The sequence below is a fragment of the Megalobrama amblycephala genome, linkage group LG18, assembly GCF_018812025.1.
Source record: "Megalobrama amblycephala isolate DHTTF-2021 linkage group LG18, ASM1881202v1, whole genome shotgun sequence".
NCBI lineage: Eukaryota > Metazoa > Chordata > Actinopteri > Cypriniformes > Xenocyprididae > Megalobrama > Megalobrama amblycephala.
In genome coordinates this window covers 30,366,119-30,386,695 of record NC_063061.1, presented here as the reverse complement: position 1 = coordinate 30,386,695, position 20,577 = coordinate 30,366,119, and the positions used below count along the sequence as shown (strand labels likewise).

The 20,577-nt window shown below is 35.2% G+C and overlaps 1 protein-coding gene across 1 annotated transcript; it reads right to left on the bottom strand.

The window, feature by feature from the left end:
- Positions 1 to 591: 591 nt before the first annotated feature.
- Positions 592 to 20,175, bottom strand: agpat2 (1-acylglycerol-3-phosphate O-acyltransferase 2 (lysophosphatidic acid acyltransferase, beta)). The gene is made up of 6 exons (XM_048167668.1): positions 19,716 to 20,175; positions 11,813 to 11,946; positions 11,404 to 11,579; positions 10,071 to 10,166; positions 4,509 to 4,581; positions 592 to 3,092 (listed from the first exon to the last, which is right to left on the bottom strand). Exons 1-6 carry the CDS (start codon positions 19,892 to 19,894, stop codon positions 2,935 to 2,937), a joined length of 816 nt encoding a protein of 271 aa, XP_048023625.1. The 5' UTR covers positions 19,895 to 20,175; the 3' UTR covers positions 592 to 2,934.
- Positions 20,176 to 20,577: the final 402 nt, after the last annotated feature.

The following is a 20,577-nucleotide window of genomic DNA, read 5'->3' as shown; positions in this document are numbered from 1 at the left end:
TTGGAGAAAAAAGTTCCAGACGTTTTCTTAAATTTGACAATCTGCTTTTTACTATGGAGGCAAAATAGTCTCAAAATTAATTTACAAAATATGCAAACAGCAATTCAAAAACCCATAATTAGGTTTTATATATAAAAATATATAATCCAGATACATTCTAAAAGTTGTAACTTCTCCCTGAGTTTCTCCATCAGTGGTTTGAACAATGTAAGGCTGAACACCGTTACTGACAATCCTCATTTTGGCTGCGTGAGATTGTCCAGCTTTGTTGTTGTTGAGCAACTAAAGCATGAGCTGTTAAAGCTCCGCCCTCTTCTGGAAAGGGGGCCGGAAGCAGCAGCTCATTTCAATTTAAAGGGACACACACACAAAAAAAGAAATCAGGATCAGGTTATAATTGGGTAAAGGGTAGGTTTAGGATAAGGGTTTGAGCTAGGCACTTAGTTCAGATGGGTAGGGTTAGGGTAAAGAGCTAGAGATTGCATTGTGTCAATGAATGTCCTCACAAAGATAGATGTACAAGAGTGTGTGTGTGAGAAAAACAAATAAGAGATTCACAGATGACATCAAGAACAATTCCTAACATTCCTATTGGAAAAACAGACGATTTTATTGACTCTTTGTCCTAGATGTTCTTAACACAGGTCGCATCCAGATTCTACCACAATCAACATTTTTATATATAATCATCGTCTTATATGACTTTACAGATTTTACAATGGGCTTTAGTTCATTTGTGTCTGGTCACCATTCAAACACAGACAAAGGACCACACACACACACACACACACACACACACACACACACACACACACACAAACGTACACAAGGCTGCCCATGACAGGTTCATCTAACGGATCTTATAATCAGAGCTTTTACAAGCTTCACTTGTTTTACATCCTTAATAGCTTTGGTGAAAATCTCACAACACCTTGTACACACTTTTGTACATTGATTCGTGTACGCAGCACGGTTCTCAGTCAGCAGGGCAAAAATTACATTGAAAACAAAGGAAAGGGGCTTATAAAATCTGTGACCTAATACACAACATAAAAGTATTCAATAATCGCATCAGTGTTTAAATTTGTACTACTGGTGGTAATAATAATAATAATCACTCGGCCTAATTTGGACATTTAGCAATAACCAACTCAAACATTAATTCAAATCAAGTTCTGAAAAGCTTTCAGCTCAACGAGCCGTTATAATGTAATGCGTACAGTACAGACCTCTTAAATAATATTGTACATATTATATTAAAGATGTTACACGTTCTTAAACAATAAGAACCGCAACACCAAGCATTAAATATAAGATTCAACAATGCAGCGCAATTAGAAACGTCTTTGAAATAATTACAAATATTTAATTTCCTGCAATAAGCTGGTGATACAATCCCTTTAATAAATAGGTGTTAAATAATTGGTCATTTTGAGATTAAATTGTGAACATTTTCAAATACATTTCATCATTTTTCATATGGATTTCCTTGGTAAAACTTAAAGTTTAAGATAAAGTTTAATATCTGATCTAAGAATGATCTGCGAATACGGTTCATTTCTAGAGCGCCATCACGTTTCTATATGCCAATATCCACTTAAAAAATATTACATACCTCAGCAAGTTACATTATAATAATTTCCTGGGATCATTTTATAGCAGGTGTTTTGATGCTACCATCTGCTGACAAATGTAAAATAAATTTAGATTTTTGAGTTTGTCCTTCAAAAGTCTGAATAATAATGACTCTTATACACATTTTAGTCAAGTCGGCTCCTTAGATAATGCCATAGTCTATATAGTGTGTTAGATAATACTTCAGAATCCATCAGTTATTATAATAATAGTTCACTTGTAAATGGTTTCTACTTTAAACAATAGGACTGAACGGTGTTAAATACATTTTTAAGAATGAAAATCTGTTGTTTTGTAACCTGAAAATAAACAAAAACAAAAGAAACGAGCAAAGCACTGAACATTAGCCAACTGGAACGTATTTCTATCCTAAACGTTGATCAAAGATCTTGATCACAGATCAATAATCAATAGCGTTTCTCACGATATTCTAGGCTGAGACACTTTTGACACATGGCACAGGAAGAAGCCGCACTTGATAATGCCGACAATGGACCTGTTCGTTAAGAACTAACCTTTCGATGACAAATAAGGAAACCGAACAAACAAGCAGCGCGCAATCTCTTTGCATTTTAGGAAATCCTTGGTTGTGACGACACAAAAAGCTTTACTCTGGAGTGTATAGGACATTTCCGAATTAACTTTTTGGTCAAAAGTTTTTCCTTTAAATCAACTATTTATAACAATTAAAGGGCATCTTTAAGTGCTCGCACTGGAAAAATACTCTGGCAACCAATGCGAAAAACAACAGAAATAAAACAAGCACAGATGTTCGTCACCGATTTCCCATAATGCAAGCAGAGTACCTCGAGAAAACGTGACCTACACAAACCAACGAAATGAGTCCTTGTAGATCAGTGAAAGGAAGAAAAACATAGAAGGTCAAAAGGCATGCATGTCGAACGCACATCCACAATGTTCTCAGGGCGTCGCTCCAAAACTCAACCCGTCATCGACAAAAGCAGTCCGACGTCGAAAAGGACACGGAACAAAGCGTCACTCCGGGCGAGGTGAAAAGTCACCCCCTCCCCCATAAAAACACTGTTCCGCTGCTTAGCGCCCCCCGGAGTCCAACGGGAGATCAAAACTAGGCTAAGATGACACCTTCTGTGTGTAGTCAATGTGAATGCTTGTGTGTTTTGTTTGTATGGACATGTGTTCCTGCTTCATTAGGCCATCGGAGAGGATACCAAAGCGCCTGGTTGCCATGGTTTCCGTCGCCACGACGAAGACGACAACGTAGTCTCAAGCCATCCTTGCTGTCAGAGCGAATGAAAGGGCGCGACAGCAGCAGAGCGCTCAGTGGGTCGACGGCCCGTTGCACTGGGTGGCTTGGCCGGAAATCTCCAGGAAGGCCGAATGCATGACGCCGAATGATTGGTCAGAGAGCGCCGTCACATCATCTGCCGTTAGTCCCTTTGTCTCGATCTTTGGAAGGATTTTCAGAGTGATGGTTCCTGTTAGAAACAGTGTGGAAATGTTCATTACAGTCATCAATTGTCAAAATGTTTTGATTCATGTTTTAAAATGTAGAAATTGCTTAATTTGATGTTTCAGCAAAATATTTGTAAAATATTTAAATATGTGAAATATATGGCAACTATATTTGAATTTTTTCAAAATGCATTTTAATATTTACATTTTGATATACCATTTAATTGTAATATTTAACATGAATTAAACCATATTAAATATTTTTTTATATTTCACACACACACACACACACACACTAATATTATATATATATATATAAATAATGTAAAAAGAAACAACTATTAATTTATTTAAAAATTCAAAGTACATTTAAAATAAGCTAATAATTATTTAAAATGGTTTCATTCATGTTTAAAAATATAGTTAAATATAACAATAAAATGATACCTTTTAAAAAGCTTTTTTAAAAATATCTGGCAAATATTTCTACATTTCACATGTATAAATAAATATTTTACAAATATTTTGATGAAACCACAAATTAAGCAATTTCTAAATGTTCATTACAGCCATAATCACCATAATTATCAATAATAAAAATGTCTCACAATGCATTTCAAGGAATAGTTCTTATTAAATAATAATATCAACAACAACAATTGAAATTTCAGCTTTCAGAGGATGTGGAATAAAGTGCATAAGTCATATGGACTACTATTTTGATGGGTTTAGATTAAATGTAATATTTAACATCTGATAAATGGTTTTAAAATCCAATTGTTAACATGTACATTACATTCTGAATATGTATTCTATTATGTTGCCAAATAATCAGCCAGAATACTGATCCAAATAATTGGCAAAATATTACTAATTCAATATGCAGAATTTTTTAAAAACTGCCATGCTAAAAATATAGGACTTAATTTAACTTTATTTACTTTAAATTCATATTATAAGCTTTAAGGTAATATTGTCAAAATAATAAAATAATATTGATTACATTCACATTTTCACTGACTGGATATATTTTAAATAAATTTGATAAAATCTGTTAAATTTACTCATAAGTTTTATAATAATATAAATCACTGATTACATTAATTCAGAAAATATTATTTTCAAAAAGTGTAATAATGTTTGCTCTACTATAAATTTACTGATGAAATCATTTATTTGTTTAATGAAAATATGCATCTTGAATTCATTTTGGCTGCCTGCTCCAAATGCCATTGAAAACAAACTGCTTGTACAATAAATTTATTTTTGGATATTCACATTTTTAGATTTTAGAAATCAGAATAGGGGCAATATTCTGGAAACAAATAATTTCACATATGTGACCAGAATTGGAAATGACTCAAATCAAATTTTATACTTTTCCATACGGTGCAGGAACCCTGTGTTTCTCCTTGACATACATCTGTAATGTGCATTACCTGATTTGAACTCTTTCTCTTTTCGTAGGTAGAAGTTACTGTAGGAAGAGAACACAATGGGTATGATGGGAGCCTGAGAGAGAGAGAGAGAGAGAGATGGTTGGTCGATGTGCGGTGCAGCAGACAGTAAGTCAGTCAGCAGGGATTAGAAACGCTCTCACACAAAAATATCATCAGACACAGACTCAACTATCCTCCCAGACTAATAATAGATGCAGAGAAGTGGTCAGTTCTCATGACGACACCGCTGGACAGTGTGTGTGTGCGTGTGTGTGTGTGTGTGTGTGTGTGTGTATATTATATATATATATATATATATATATATATATATATATATATATATATATATATATATATATATATATATATAGGGAAGTTAACTACTAATTTATATTTTAAAATCCTAAAATACAAATATATATTTAAAAAAGTTTAATTCTTGTTTTACTTAAATATTTTTTAATTCATGTTGTATTTTACATATACATATTTTATATATATATATATATATATATATATATATATATATATAAACTTATTTTAGATGAGATTAATCGATTTGACAGCACTAAAAATACATACAAATTGACATTAATTGACATTTTAAAAATGTTTTAATTCATGTTTAAAAATTTAGTTAAATGTAACAATAAAATGATCAATAAAAAATACATTAAATTGCATTTTTGGAGGTTAAAATATTTTGCATATATTTTACATATTTTATAAATGTATACATATGATAAAAAATAATATGTATATTTAAACTAAATAAATATTTAAAATGTTTTACTTCACCTTTAAAAATGTAGTTAAATATAACAATAAAATGATAAATTAAACATCTAAAATATTAAAATGCATTTTAAAATATTTACATAAATATGTGAAATACATGCAAAATATTGTTAAAATTGTACAAATATTTTGCTGAAACCCTAAATTAAGCAATTTCTACTAAACTTCTCAAAGTCTAGACCAGGTATAAAACCCTGTCAGGTCACACATGGCGTAGCTGCATAATGCCAAACTGCAAAACACAGATAAAAGATAAGAAAACAGAGACTGTTCACATATTTTACCTTAACTAATGAGAACCATCAGGGCTCCATTAGTCTGGTCTAGATTAAGTGATGTCTGTCCGCCTTAACTCACACGCTCATCTGGTTTTGATTATCATGGCCTGCCATTTTGATATCAGTATGCATCATCATCATCATCATCACACACACACACACGTGTAGATGCTTGATTTAAGTTCTGAATAAAGTAAAATTACTATTAACTACAACTACACACAAAACTCACACATACACACTTTCTAAAATATTCGTTTTTAGCACAAATTGATGTTACCTCACATGAACTTTTTGCATTTAGAAGTATTTCTCATTTCTAATTCATTCCACCTGCTCATTCCCGAAACCTCTTTACACCAACTACAGCTCAACTCTGAGGAGAAAATGCTGTCAGAAACCCTTTCCCGCCCCTCTTGTTTTGTCTGTGATCTCATCTGAATCTCAAAGTCACGCTCAAATATTTGGCTATTGACAGGTTTGTGTCAACATTACAGCAATTATCCAAAATATTTGGTTGTGGTCATAGAAATGTAGCTTTAGTATTTCACTTTTAATTGAGAGAGACAGGAAAGGCTGAAGTATTGTCGTTAGATTAGCCTTAAGGCTTTGTTAGCATTGAGTCTAATCTATATGCTGCTAGCATTTGAGCAGATATATGCATTTAACATGTACAGTCTTCCACTTCTGAGAAAATAATCAAAAATATTGATCACATCTTGTGTTTAGAGGCATGTATGATTTTTTTGTTAAATCAAATGCCCTCTAGATTGACAACACAATAAAGTGATTTAGCCATTACAAAACAAAAAAGAGAAGCATTTCTTTGATAACTTCCTGTTTCGAAAGGGGGGAAAAAAAAAAAAATCAGCAAATTAGAACGATTTCTGAAGGATCATGTGACACTGAAGACTGGAGTAATGATGCTGAAAATTCAGCTTTGATCACAGGAATAAATTACATTTTAAATTATATACAGTACAGTCCAAAAGTTTGGAACCACTAAGATTTTTAATGTTTTTAAAAGAAGTTTCGTCTGCTCACCAAGGCTACATTTATTTAATTAAAAATACAGTAAAAAACAGTAATATTGTGAAATATTATTACAATTTAAAATAACTGTGTACTATTTAAATATATTTGACAAAGTAATTTATTCCTGTGATGCAAAGCTGAATTTTCAGCATCGTTACTCCAGTCTTCAGTGTCACATGATCCTTCAGAAATCATTCTAATATGCTGATTTGCTGCTCAATAAACATTTATGATTATTTTCAATGTTGAAAACAGTTGTGTACTTTTTTTTTTTCAGGATTCCTTGATGAATAGAAAGTTCAAAAGAACAGCATTTATCTGAAATACAAAGCTTCTGTAGCATTATACACTACCGTTCAAAAGTTTGGGGTCAGTAAGAATTTTTATTTTTATTTTTTTGAAAAGAAATTAAAGAAATGAATACTTTTATTCAGCAAGGATGCATTAAATCAATCAAAAGTGGCAGTAAAGACATTTATAATGTTACAAAAGATTAGATTTCAGATAAACACTGTTCTTTTGAACTTTCTATTCATCAAATAGTTTCTTGAGCAGCAGATCAGCATATTAGCATCAGCATATTATGATTTCCGAAGGATCATGTGACACTGAAGACTGGAGTAAGGATGCTATATATATATATATATATATATATATATATATATATATATATATATATATATATATATATATATATATATATATATTTTTTTTTTTTTTTTTCTCCACATTTTTTACTGTATTTTTGATCAAACAAATGCAGCCTTGGTGAGCAGAAGAGTCTTTTTCCAAAAAAAACATTTAAAAAATCTTAATTATTAATTAATAATAATACACTACATACACACACATACAGACCTACTTTTCCATACAAAATAAAGCCTATAAAGTGAAACAGGAAGTATTTTAAGAGACAAAACTGCCATTAGTCCAAAACAAATATAATCCAACTGGTTTAACTTTATTCACAAGCCTCAAGAAAGGAAGAAATGCTGAAGGAATGTTTCATGTGGCTTTGAAAATGTGCAGATCAATTGCATAAGAGTAAAAGTTTCTATGTGGCTGCAGCAGAACACCACAGGAGCCGACACTAAACAATATAAGAAACAACGACTCCCTCTGTTGGTGAAGGTAACACACAACAACTACATGGGTAAAGCTAGTCTCCCTTGTGACCTCTGACCCCTGACACAGGTTTCATGGGTTAATGAGGGACCTTTGAGCTCAAACTTGTTCAGGTTGTGCCAGGTAAATTACTTGAGCTTTGTACTTTGCACCTGCATGTCAGGTTAAATCAGGTCAAGTACAAGGAGTCAAGGAAGTTCTTATCCTTGAGTTTCAGAGCTTTATTAAAAAAAAAAAACTGTTCAGGAGGAAATTGTTTTGTTTTGGTATAAGTCTACTGCATATGTCGAGAAAATACTCAGCAATGGTGCTGAATGAAGAATTGACACGTGGTTTGACACCATATAAACATATAGGACCCTATCATACACCCGGCGCAGTGCGACACCAGGCGTGGCACAAGTGATTTTTTCTCGCTTCAGCCCAAAGCAGTTATCATTTTCACATCCAGTGCCCACGGTGTTTAAATAGCAAATGCACTTGCACCCATCTGTTCACCCATGGGCGTGCTGGTCTGAAAACTGGTCTGAAAGGCGTGTTCAGGCTCATTGTTGGCGTGTTGCTATTTTTAGTGTAAATGTAAACAACTGCACCACTGACCAACAAAAACCTGTTCTAAAGTCAATGGCGCAGTATTTTTTATTTTTTTGTTGTTATTTAAAGAGCGTGTCAGTAATATGCGGGTGCACAAGATGTATACACTCTGCTTGTTACACACACAGGGACACGCAGCAGCACAGTAACATGCCAAATATTAAAAATAAAAGGATTACAATGTAAAAGATTATTATTTTGTATATAAAAGATAAAAATGCCTACATGTCATAATGGATAGTCATTGCATGTATCAGAATTACCCATTTACAGTAATGACGAATGAAATTGGCTAATTATTTGACCAATCGCGGCAATACACACATGTATCAACCATGACTCGTCAGGTTGAGGGTGTCTATAGTCCACCATGTAAATAGAATTCCGCCATGGTGCAAGCACACCTTTTCAAGGGAATGGGAGATGAGACTCTGATTGGTTTATTGCACGTTATGCCCAAAACACACCCATGACTCATTAAGAGAATATGGACAAACCTTTTAGACCATACACCTGGTGCGCTGGCCATTTTTTCTGTCGTTAAACTAGCAAAAGTAGATTCGGACATGCCCTAAGTGCACCTGCGCCGGGTGTGTCTCATACGTCCTGAAAAGTGAAGCTGCGGGCTCTTTGATCGCCCCCTGGTGGCTGGATGCAGTACAGATCATAAACCCTGCCCTCTCAATGCAGTCGAATGAGACTTCAGTGAAAACTTAAAAATAAATTCTGCTTCAAATAAAACTTTCTGAAAGATGGTTTTGGTCATTTAAGGTAGTTGTTATCACGCTGATATATATTCAATTGTTCGTTTTTGTGATGATTTAGATTTTAGCTAGCAATTTGATGCTATAAAAATGGGGCGTGTCGTCATGATTCGAAGTTGATTGACAGTTTGTCTGAGGACTATCGGAGCTTCGAGGGGAGATTGAAGATGTATTAACTAACTATTAATTTTCGATTTCTTTGTTATTTAACACCAACAAAATGGGTTGTTCAGCAGTAAACTGTACTAACCGACCTACAGGATCTGACGGATCACTGAACTTTTTTTCTGTAACATTAAATGTGGGCGTTATAAGCTAATTAATAAACGTTATTAGTTAAGATAACACACCTAATGTTAACCATGTCGGGAAAAAGCAGGTGATCGTTATCTGGCAGTTACTTATTATTTTTATGGGTATAAAATAATAATTAGCAGGACAAAATTAATGATAGCCTACTCTAATTACAGCAATCGATCTCCTGTAACGTTAGTTGAACTTGATTTAAAATGGCAGGACCGTTTCTGACGATTTAGAGTTGTTTCTAGTGGCATATTATATTGATTTTATCTACTGAATTTGCTGTTTCAAAAATATTATTGCTCTAGAAACAGAATATCCTATTATTTTATAGGTAGAATTTTAAATTGTGTATAATTTTTATAGTCTTGATAAGTTTTGATAAGTTTGATACCGCGACTCAGCCTCCGGGCTCCACTGACGATTCCTTCTGCGCATGCCCAGGCTCCAAACTTTTTTTTTTTTGACGTATTGCGTAACGTGTCAGCGCCCATTCATCGGCCCATTTTGGCTTCAGCTCAATACAATGGAAGGAAGCGGCGTCGCGGCGTCCATCTTTTTTTACAGTCTATGACCTGCGCCATGTGCTTCAGATCATGCATTTAGATCGTTAAAATAGGGCCCATAGACTTTTAACCACACCACGGGCGTTCTTAAGTAACACTCACCTGTGCTTGAACGGCCAGATGAAACGCTCCCTTTTTAAAGGGCAGAAGCCCGCCGTTCTGATTCCGTGTGCCTTCTGGAAACACCCACAATCGGATCTACAGAAAGTTTAATGTAAACACAAAATGAGATTGTTTACAGCACCCACTGAAAATGACTAACAAATAATATATAGATGGATAAATAGATGCAAAGAACCAAACCACAATTTAGTATGCAAAATATCACAATGACATCATTGCTGTTAGAATGTTTGGTATTAAGAAATCAATAGAAATATTTTCCAACTCATTTTCTCCACAGGGATTTCAAAGAATTCTTCATAAACAGTTCTAACTTCAAGACACAACATCACATGGTTAAAAAGCTAATATTTTTGAAAGTAGTAAAAATGTAATTTATTTCTGTGATCAAAGCTGAATTTTCAGCATCATTACTCCAGTCTTCAGTGTCACATGATCCTTCAGAAATCATTCTAATATGCTGATTTGCTGCTTAAGAAACATTTCTTCTTATTATTATTGTTGAAAACAGTTTGTGCCGTTTAACATTTTTGTGGATACATGATACATTTTTTCCCAGTATTATTATTTGAGAATAGTTCAAAAGAACAGCATTTATTTGACAGTAAAATGTCCTTACTGTCACATTTAATCAATTTAATCTGAATAATAAGGGAATAAAAATATCATACAGACCCCAAACTTTTGAACGGTAGTGTATTTATACAACTATATAATACATTTTAGACATTATAAAGACCTTGGCTGCATCCGAAATCGCATACTTCCCTACTATATAGTAGGTGAAAAACAGTATGTGCCAAAAGTAGTATGTCCAAATTCACAGTACAAAACGGCAAAAAAACCCTGCATAACCTACTTCTTCTGGCGAGATACTGAAGTGTGCGTATGATGGACACTTTACTATCCCATGAGGCCACGGGAGAAGATTTGTGAATGGCAGTGAAGCGACGCAACTGGTGCTGGTGGTCACATGATAATGACAGCATGGCGAATGTAGTACATCCAGATTATTAATTTTACACACATTCATAATATATAGAACATACTTTTTTAGCGGTCGCAAAGTACGTACTTATTCAAAATAAGTACCTACTCAAGAGAGTATGTGATTTCGGACACAGCCCTTGTCCTGATATGTTTTCTCTTATGGATTCATGGGTAGTGTAGTTCTTCACCTGAAATTTGGCTATTAAATATGATTTTTTTTTTTAACAACATTAACAAAGAAACTATGGTTCAAAAGGAGCATATATCATCAATTAACATGGATCGAGTTGAGACAATTCATTTTATCTCAGTAAAGACAGACCTTGTCGGCCAACATGGTTTTAGCAGCGTCACTCATGACGTTTTTGGCGTCGCTGGTCTTTTGGCGGTTGATGAAGACGATTCCTCCCAGCCAGCAAATCATGCCCACCGTCCCGGCCCATATCAGCTCCTTCTTAGCTATCATCGTGCAGCGGTCCGGCAATATCTCCATCATGCCTGCAGAGATGAGGAGAGAATCAGTACAGAAAGACTGATTGCACAAACTTGATCATGTGACATCTGGGTGTGTATGTAGAAAGAAGTGTATTCATGCAGGTCTGGTCATGACGGCAGAGCTCTTTAAACAGGATTTTGACACACAAAGCTTTTTTTGCCATGTCATGTTTTGATAGGTAAGAATGGTAATACCAAACACATCGAGTGTCGAATGTTTGTGTGTATTAGTTCACCTAGCACGTCAAGTGATGATTGGTGGTTGGAGATGATGACGTAGGGTCCATCTGTCTGTAGATGCTCCCAACCGCTGACCTGATAGCGCAAACCCAGGAAGTACTTCACATGACGTACCATGAACCGAATTACCCTACAGGAAGTAAAAAAACAAACAAAAAAACAACAACATTACAATCCAGAACACGAACAATAACAAATATAGCTTCTATACCTCTTTCAGTGCAAGAAATTATTCCATTGTTTAATCGTTCACCAAGCAAAAGCGTTTTAAACTCGCCAAAAACACGGATTTTACCCCACAGAATGTGATTTTTACCAGGGGATCCCCCTCTGAATCGCCATTGGGCTAGTTTTGAGTAGCAATTGGGCGGGTTTTGTTGTGAAACCCTGGCAACCCTGGCTTCAGTTCAAGCGAAGTGGCATTAAACTGATCATCTCTTCTGCTTTATTACTAGTTATAGCATGAAATGAACATGAATGAACATCAGAAGGTATGTTGAAAGATACAGTACAACTTACTGAAATATATCATGTCTCATGTAATTGCTTAATCAGTGTTTCAAGCATGGAAAGAGGTCAATAAAATAGCTTGTAGACAATATGTCATAAAAGCAGAAAAGCCATTTAATGTCCATAGCTCGATAGCTATCTAAAAAAAAAAAAAAAATAGCTTGAGGGGCATTTTGCTAAATATATTCACTATATTACATATTTGTTATATTTTTGCTTAGATTATTCTTCGGTATTTCATGTATGTATAAATCCATCATGAAAACAAGTTATCATCAATTGTTTAAATGGTTTAAATGTTTATATTTCAAAAAATAAGTTGAGCAGAAACATAATTAAGTCATTAAAAGTTATTATTAAAGCATTATTATAAAAACTGCCTTATTTTCAATTTAAATGTTGGTATACAAATCAATTGTTAAGTGTTTTTTTCCTTGAGAAAAATAGAAATGTACTGTACCTAATATATATCCAAATGAATCGTTATTGAATCAAAATCGTAATTGAATCAAATCACGTCACAAGCTTGTGAATCGAAATCGAATCATGAAATTTGTATCAATGCCCAGCCTTAAAATTTAGTAATAAAATGTGATAGAACAAGTACAAGCAAAAAGTAGATGGCAACACAAATAAGATCCATTAAGGTCAAAAAGTTTGTTTTAATCTCTAACGGCAATCCCTGACACATGTTAAGACAAACTAAATTACTAGGTAATACTAGGTACTATTCTTTAATCTTCTGGATAATGGATGTTCACTGTGATGTTGCACGATAAAACGGAGAGATTACAGATCTGTGAAACCTTTGAACACATAAGGGCTTCATATCAGTATTGTGAATAAGTGGAGCAAATGCGGGCAAAAGACATCTGTGGTTATGTAACACCGCAGCTGAAGAAAGAGTCAACAAAACTCACTTCATTCAGGAACCTGAATGACGATTATCTATAAGATGGATTTATGACAGTGAGATACAATGAATTGTTTTCAAATACTTAGTGTTAGTGGTTTAGTAGTGGTTTAGTACAACACTTCATCCACACTAATAAGCACAAGGCAACAGTGAAGCGATGCTTGACTTAGCAAACATTAAATATAAACATGTACTTGTTAATTTGTTTTTAATGAGCTTTGGTTCATCAATGCACCAAAATGCTCGTCTGATTCCTGAGTTTACACAGACATTAATTTCAGCAATGCTTTGACTTAATTCTTTGTGCCTATTACACGTCACCACAATAGTGATGGTTGTGAAATTACCCAGAGGGTTTGAGTTTTGACATGTTGTGAATAGTAAACAACAGCTCTCTACACAGAGATTTCGATCTTAGCAGTCACTGCATGTGCGTTTTTAAACACAGAGTATAACGTCTTTGAGACAAGAACCTGAGCCTGTTATGCAGTAAATCTGGACTGTACTATGGTTACTTTAGGTTTATTTAAATTTGTTTAGCTTAATGATCTGAAAGAAAGAAAGTTTTGAACTGTAGTGTACCTTGGAGTAACACGTTATTAGCATAGTATATGAATATGATAATGATACTGTATCATGGTGTTTATCAATGCATTTGCATCTAATACTTTCACTATACCAACACTATGCATTATGTATTCTTACTCAAGCAAGAATATCATCTAACGAAAAGAAAAGTACCATTTTGTTTGGGACATGTACTATAGAAACATCATGCCACATAAATTTGGCAATCACATGACCAGGGTTTAAAATAGCTCAAAATGGAGTTCTGTAGTAATGACATATTTTTGTAGGCCAACCCGGAAGTTAGCATCACCCTGGTTCCCTCGACAAAAACCCAATAGGATTTTTCCATTGGCTTTTGCATTATTGCAGAAAATAAGCACTGTGACTAACAAAAAGTTATGATTCACAAATGAACACAACTTTCATGAATTTTGAAGCGTAAATGCAATCGGCAGAAGAAAAAAGGTAAACGTAAGTGTAACAATGTTCAAGAAGGAGGCGGGAACTGCCGAATGTTCAACATAACTTTAGTTATACAAAATAAACAACTAAGCGAAAGTAACGCGGCAGCCCCTCATGGACGACTGCAACATAAACTAAAACAACAACATAAAGTCCAGGCCAAACCTCTCTTGTCCTTCAAATTTATCTACTAACCATTCAGAAACGTCCAGATGCATTCTAAAAGTTGTAACTTCTTCCTGAGTCTCTCCATCAGTGTCGACTCCGGTTTGAACAATGTAAGGCTGAACACCGTTACTAACAATCCTCATTTTGGCTGCGTGAGATTTTCCAGCTTTGTTGTTGTTGAGCAACTGAAATGTGAGCTGTTAAAGCTCCGCCCTCTTCTGGAAAGGGGGCCAGGAGCAGCAGCTCATTTGCATTTAAAGGAACACACACAAAAACGGCGTGTTTTTGCTCACACCCAAATAGGTGCAAATTTGACAAGCTATAATAAATGATCTGTGGAGTATTTTGAGCTGAAACTTCTGGGGAAACCAGAGACTTTACATCTTGTAAAAAGGGTATTGTAGTTCAGGTTTAAAAACATTTTCCCTGAAAATTGGAGTTATAATAGTTTGCAAGAGTGCAATTATAAACACATAGTAAGTAGATGAGTTTATCTGTTCAGCTGATGAGTTCAGTCCCATTTAGGCAGTTGTTAGAAACCACCTTTAAAATAAAAATAAAAAAAATAAAATAAAAAATAAATAAATCACAAGAGGGTATTTCTGATGTATCTTAAAATGCAGAATAAAATGTGAAAATATCTTGAGCTTGTTCACCACAGACTTTATTTCAAGCATTTAACCAAAAACCCTTTCAAAAAACCCAATGACTTCAGGAAGATGGAACGAAAATGCTAAAATGATAACTCGTTTCTAGGTTTTGGCCTAAAAACAAAACAAAACATCATCCCTACAATCTCATCCCCCACTCTATAACCAACAGCTATGGAACCGCACACATTTTATTTGTTACTACACACATCGTAAATAAACTTTGTTATCACAAATGTCAACCTGTGCTCTGACACGTTAACCTAATACACAAACACAAAGAAAGAGTTTAAACCCTGCCAAGCTTGTCTGTTATCAAAGATCTTAAACTTCATGAGTAGCTTATCAAGACCACAAACCAACTCAGACTGAAGGTTACTATGGTCTTTTTGAGATGTTTATTTTCTCATCATTTACTCACATGTTATTTCAAACCTGCATTACTTTATTTCTATTGTGAAAAATAAAAGGATATTTTCTGAATAATGCACAAGCCAGGGTTATTGCAATTAATTAAAACTAAAATCATAAAAAATCATCTTCTTTGAAAAAAAAAAAGTTAACAAAAAAAATATTTCAAATAACTGCAACATTTTTCATTTTCATTTAGTTTAACTTGATGTACTAAAAAATAATTAAAAACTAAAATGAAATTACATAGACATAAAAAAACAATAACTAATACAAATGATAGAAACATAAGACTAAGACTAACTAAAATGAAAAAGTAAAATTCAACTAAAATAACAACTAATTAGACCAATAGGTCTAAGGTTATGGAGTTCAAATATTGTTTTAATAAAGTTGCGAACCTTACACATAAATGCAGAGTTAAGATCAAAGTTAAGAACCAAGAAGAAAAAGAAGAAATTGAAACACAACAAAAATAACGGGTGAGAAAACAGCAGTTAAGAAAGATATATAGTATAGAGGGAAGATAATGAGTAAAGATAACCACTATAGAGGGAAGATAATAAATGAACAACAAATAAAAATTGTTCCTCATAAGTCATCACATGACTTGGAATATACTTTTTACGGTGATTTTGTGTCCTTTTAGAAGCTTTAAAGCTCAAATCTGCATTCATTGCAAGTGCATGTAAAAGAATGAAAAGATTTCCTCCTTTTATGCTACAAGAAAGAAAGCCATATAGGTTTGGATTAACATGAGAGTGAGTAAATGACAAAATTTTCATTTTTGGGGCAACGTTTTAACTTGATAAAATCTGTCCTCTACCACCTCTATCTCTAGTAGCCTTGTCAGCTCTCTCCTTTCACCTAATAAGTTTGGCATCCTTGCATCACCTCCGCGAGTGGCTCAATCACTCTTTCCTATCACACTGATAAAGAGAGAGAGACAGAGAGAGAGAGAGATCAACTTAAAAGAGAAGAACAAGACTGATGCAACAAGACACCACCCATCGTCCCCACGTCATGTGGTGTGTTGGTTAATATGGGTGTTAGGTCATCCTGACTTAATAGCCATGACCAAAACACTTAAGCTTGCATAAATTAGTTTCCACATATTTGCCACGATCAGATTCTAGTTTGTACAGTATTTGCACGCATGACAACACGTCAACACTTGATAGTCTAGGTACAGTAAGTCTACACCAGCCCTGACACATGAGATCACCCTGTCCTGGCGTAATTACCGGGTAACGTCGCACCCCCACATTCAAACGCTGTCCTGATCAGACCTGCTCATGTGGACGAGTTTACCTGTGAACTACATGGCACTGAATCACTAAACAGGTGGTATAAAATATCAGTGAACTTCAACTTGGGATAGATGATTGCGTTAATAACCGCAATAAATGGGTGTCTGTTATTCTGTGGTACCCAGTGTGTTCATTGTACCCTGCGTGTGAATGAACCGACTGTTATGAAGAGTAGAAATTGTCTAGTTTTTAGTGAGCATGTGAAATGGTCTCTTTCAAAGTTATTCAAAAGCTGCAGAACATCGTAACAGGCGCTGACGGGAACTTTTGTGCAAATGCAGTCAGACCACAGGTCTCCAATTTTCATATCCCATGCACACTATTAGGGAAGGCCATAAACACAAGGTTGCTTTTCATATCACATAAGAGATCACGTCTATGCCGGTATGTGTGTTCAGTTGAAATTACAAACTTGGCATGACCTATAAGTGTAACAACACTTATTTTTATTCACTTATTGGCTACTTAATTGAGATTAAAAAAGTTACACTCATGCAGAACTATATAAAATTTCCTGAAAACATTCATATCAATTGTAATTTAACATGTTGATATTGAGTAACACAATGATTCTGCTATATTTGTGAGGGCCAATTTGCCAAAAATCTCCAAACTTACATCTGTCGACAACCCCCACTAAATGTCCTATTTAAATAAATGTCCCAGGTTCAGTTCTGAATTAAGCTCACCACAGAAAATAACTTTGACTCATTCCTCATTTTGTAACTTACAATGGAAATATATGGGACAAGGCATTCTGGGAAAGTTTAAAAGTAGAAATGTAAAGCTCACCTTTTGTTAAAGCACTTATATACATTGTTTTCATAAAAAATTTGATTTATTTGAGCTGCTAATCTAAATCTTTCTTTTTAGTGATGGGACTACTTTTCTAGGCGGATGAACATTGTTGGTGGAATTTCAAATTTGACGCAATAAACCAGTAAATTCTTCAATAATTTTTAATTCTTTCCTGCGTTAAATTTCAGCACAGGTACGGTCACGCATGCCATTCTGCGAATTTTTGCAGACGAAATCCATTCATTTCAATAGGAATTCACATGATCTGGAATTTGGAATCTGGAACACTATTGACAATGGAACTTTTTTTGCCTGAGAAATTCCAGACCTTAACCAATCAACTCTAGAAAAAAAAAAAAAGTCAATGATAAAAGTCCACCCAAAAATCATAAGCAGTATCTGAAAACGCGCTGTTCCAGATTTCACCGGTAACGGGCGGGGCTTTCCCCCTACAGTAGGGGGAAAGCCCCGCCCATTATTGGTGAAATGTCGAACAGCACATTTTCAGATACTGCTTATGATTTTTGGGTGACAATCTGCCCTGTTAGCATAGATCCCGCCCTGAGTGAGCCGCACAGTCCGCCAAGTTTATATCCTCGCTATATTGATATAATGTCTGCGCCACATAAACATTACAAACGTTCCTCTCTCAAGATCCATAAAAGTATTAAAAACATATTCAAATCAGTTCATGTGAGTACAGTGGCTCAATATTAATATTATAAAGCGATGAGAATATTTTTGGTGCGCCAAAAAAACGAAATAACGACTTATTTAGTGATGGCCGATTTCAAAACACTGCTTCAGGAGGCAATCAGCATATCGAATCATGATTCGGATCGCGTGTCAAACCGTCAAACTGCTGAAATCACATGACTTTGGCGCTCTGAACCGCTGATTCGACACGCTGACTCATTATGCTCCGGAGCCATCGGATTTCAACAAAGATATCTTAATTTGTGTACCGAAGATTAATGAAGATCTTACGGGTGTGGAACGGCATGAGGGTGAGTAATAAATGACAGAATTTTCATTTTTGGGTGAACTAACCCTTTAAGTAAAGTAGCTAAAATAAAGAAAACATATTTTTAGGTATTTGTTTTATTCTCTTTGGTTGAACAAAACTACACACACCCACAACATCACAATCAATTTTAATGTATTGACGGCCCTAGTTTCCGTTAATCAGTTTAAATGTTGACTTTGACAGCGGGGGACCTTTGAGACACTGGGGGAAGATCTGCTGTTCTAGAACGTCCGTTACCATGGCAGCGACATTCTAGACTGGTACGGAAGGTTTCAAAACGATTTTCGGCGCGAACATTGATTCTAAACTGATGGCCTGGAATCCGCAATTCCATCGATCAACTGTCCAATGTGTGGAACGTGTGTGAGCGTTGGTTTAATCTAGCACCATCGACCAGGATGAACTCTGCTGCACCAGCTGAGCCATGAAACCAATCCATCATGGCCTCATTAATACAAATAGGAAGTCTTGGATTAGACAAACTAGAGCATGTGTAACTAGCAAAGCAACCTACATCCGTTTCACACGTTTCCAGCACATCATCAGAAAACAAACACACGCTTCGGTCGCCATCTCTGGCTAAATAGCACGCGCTGCTTAAATACACACAAGTGGGATATGCACGCGCTCTAACAGCATATTTACATTATCTAGTGTGGATAAAACACACAGAGCTTAATTTATGCATGCATCACTCTGATTTCGTGTTAAAAACAGAGGCCTGTGTGTGTTCTCGCGTACACTGTTCTTAGCGAGCTGGCTAAAGATTCACTGCCGTGATCCGAACATCTGTCCGGGGTAAACAGATGCAATGCATTCCGTTACAAATGCATTCATAAAAACATGTGTGGGTACATAAACGAGCTATTTACTCCATGCATATGACGTGTAAATGATAAAAGGTGTGTTTGTAGCAATGTTTCCCAGTCTTAAAATACAATTTAATCTATATTACAATATGTTTCTTTAGCCAGATTTTTGGTGTAACATTCAATAACCACATAAAACGACAGCCCGGTGTCCTGAATCAGTGCTCGAGTTCATAATATTGTGTGATTTGCGTTGTTGACAACTTACCTCATATTCTCAATGTCTCTGCCGCCGCTTTTCAGAATGCAAATCGGTATGGTGACAACGGCCAGCAGCATCATGTACGCCACATAAAAGCACTTTTTGAAATAGTAAACGAACGTGCTGCTGGTCCATAACAGGAGCGGGAGCACCAGCAGCACAGGCAGCATCCACACGGCATCCATACCCGCGACCAGCGCCTTTTTCCCGGCTGTCGAGAAATGATAGAAGGCCAGCGGTGTGGAGCGGAGGGAAGACCGTACAGGACCAACTCTGAACCGAGTCTAACGTTACATCAGAAACCACGTCCAAGTCGCACACTTGAGCAACTTTACCGATCCTCCTGCTTGTCGTTTACGTAATCTCACGCGAATGATGTGGATGTCAACAAGAACCGGAGGTTTATGGAGAGCCAAGCGCGGGTTATCCACTGAGAGCTCTGAGTGTAACCTTTGGCCGTCTACCGTATGAGTCACTAGCGGTGTTCGATTCGCGAATCGTTCTGTTCGAGATGATTCTCTCTAGCGTTTGTGAATGACTCCCATAATTTTCCACCAATTCTACAATTATTGTAAGCTCGATAAAACTGTTAAATGTTGTATTATCCAACAATATCATGAAAAATAAGTAAATAAAAGTGTATTTGTTAACATTACGGGCATTTAATTGATTTTATGTGAAGCCTATATTTATTCTTTGACAATACTGTACACATCTTTTATGAGACTGACAAAAAAGATGCAGTGTTATAATAATGCAATGTTTTTATTGTAGTCGAATGATTACGTTATTGTCAAAAAGAACAATTAAAACAATATTTCAAAATATGTTCACGACACATTGTTAATGTGAAAAATCTTGTTCTGAG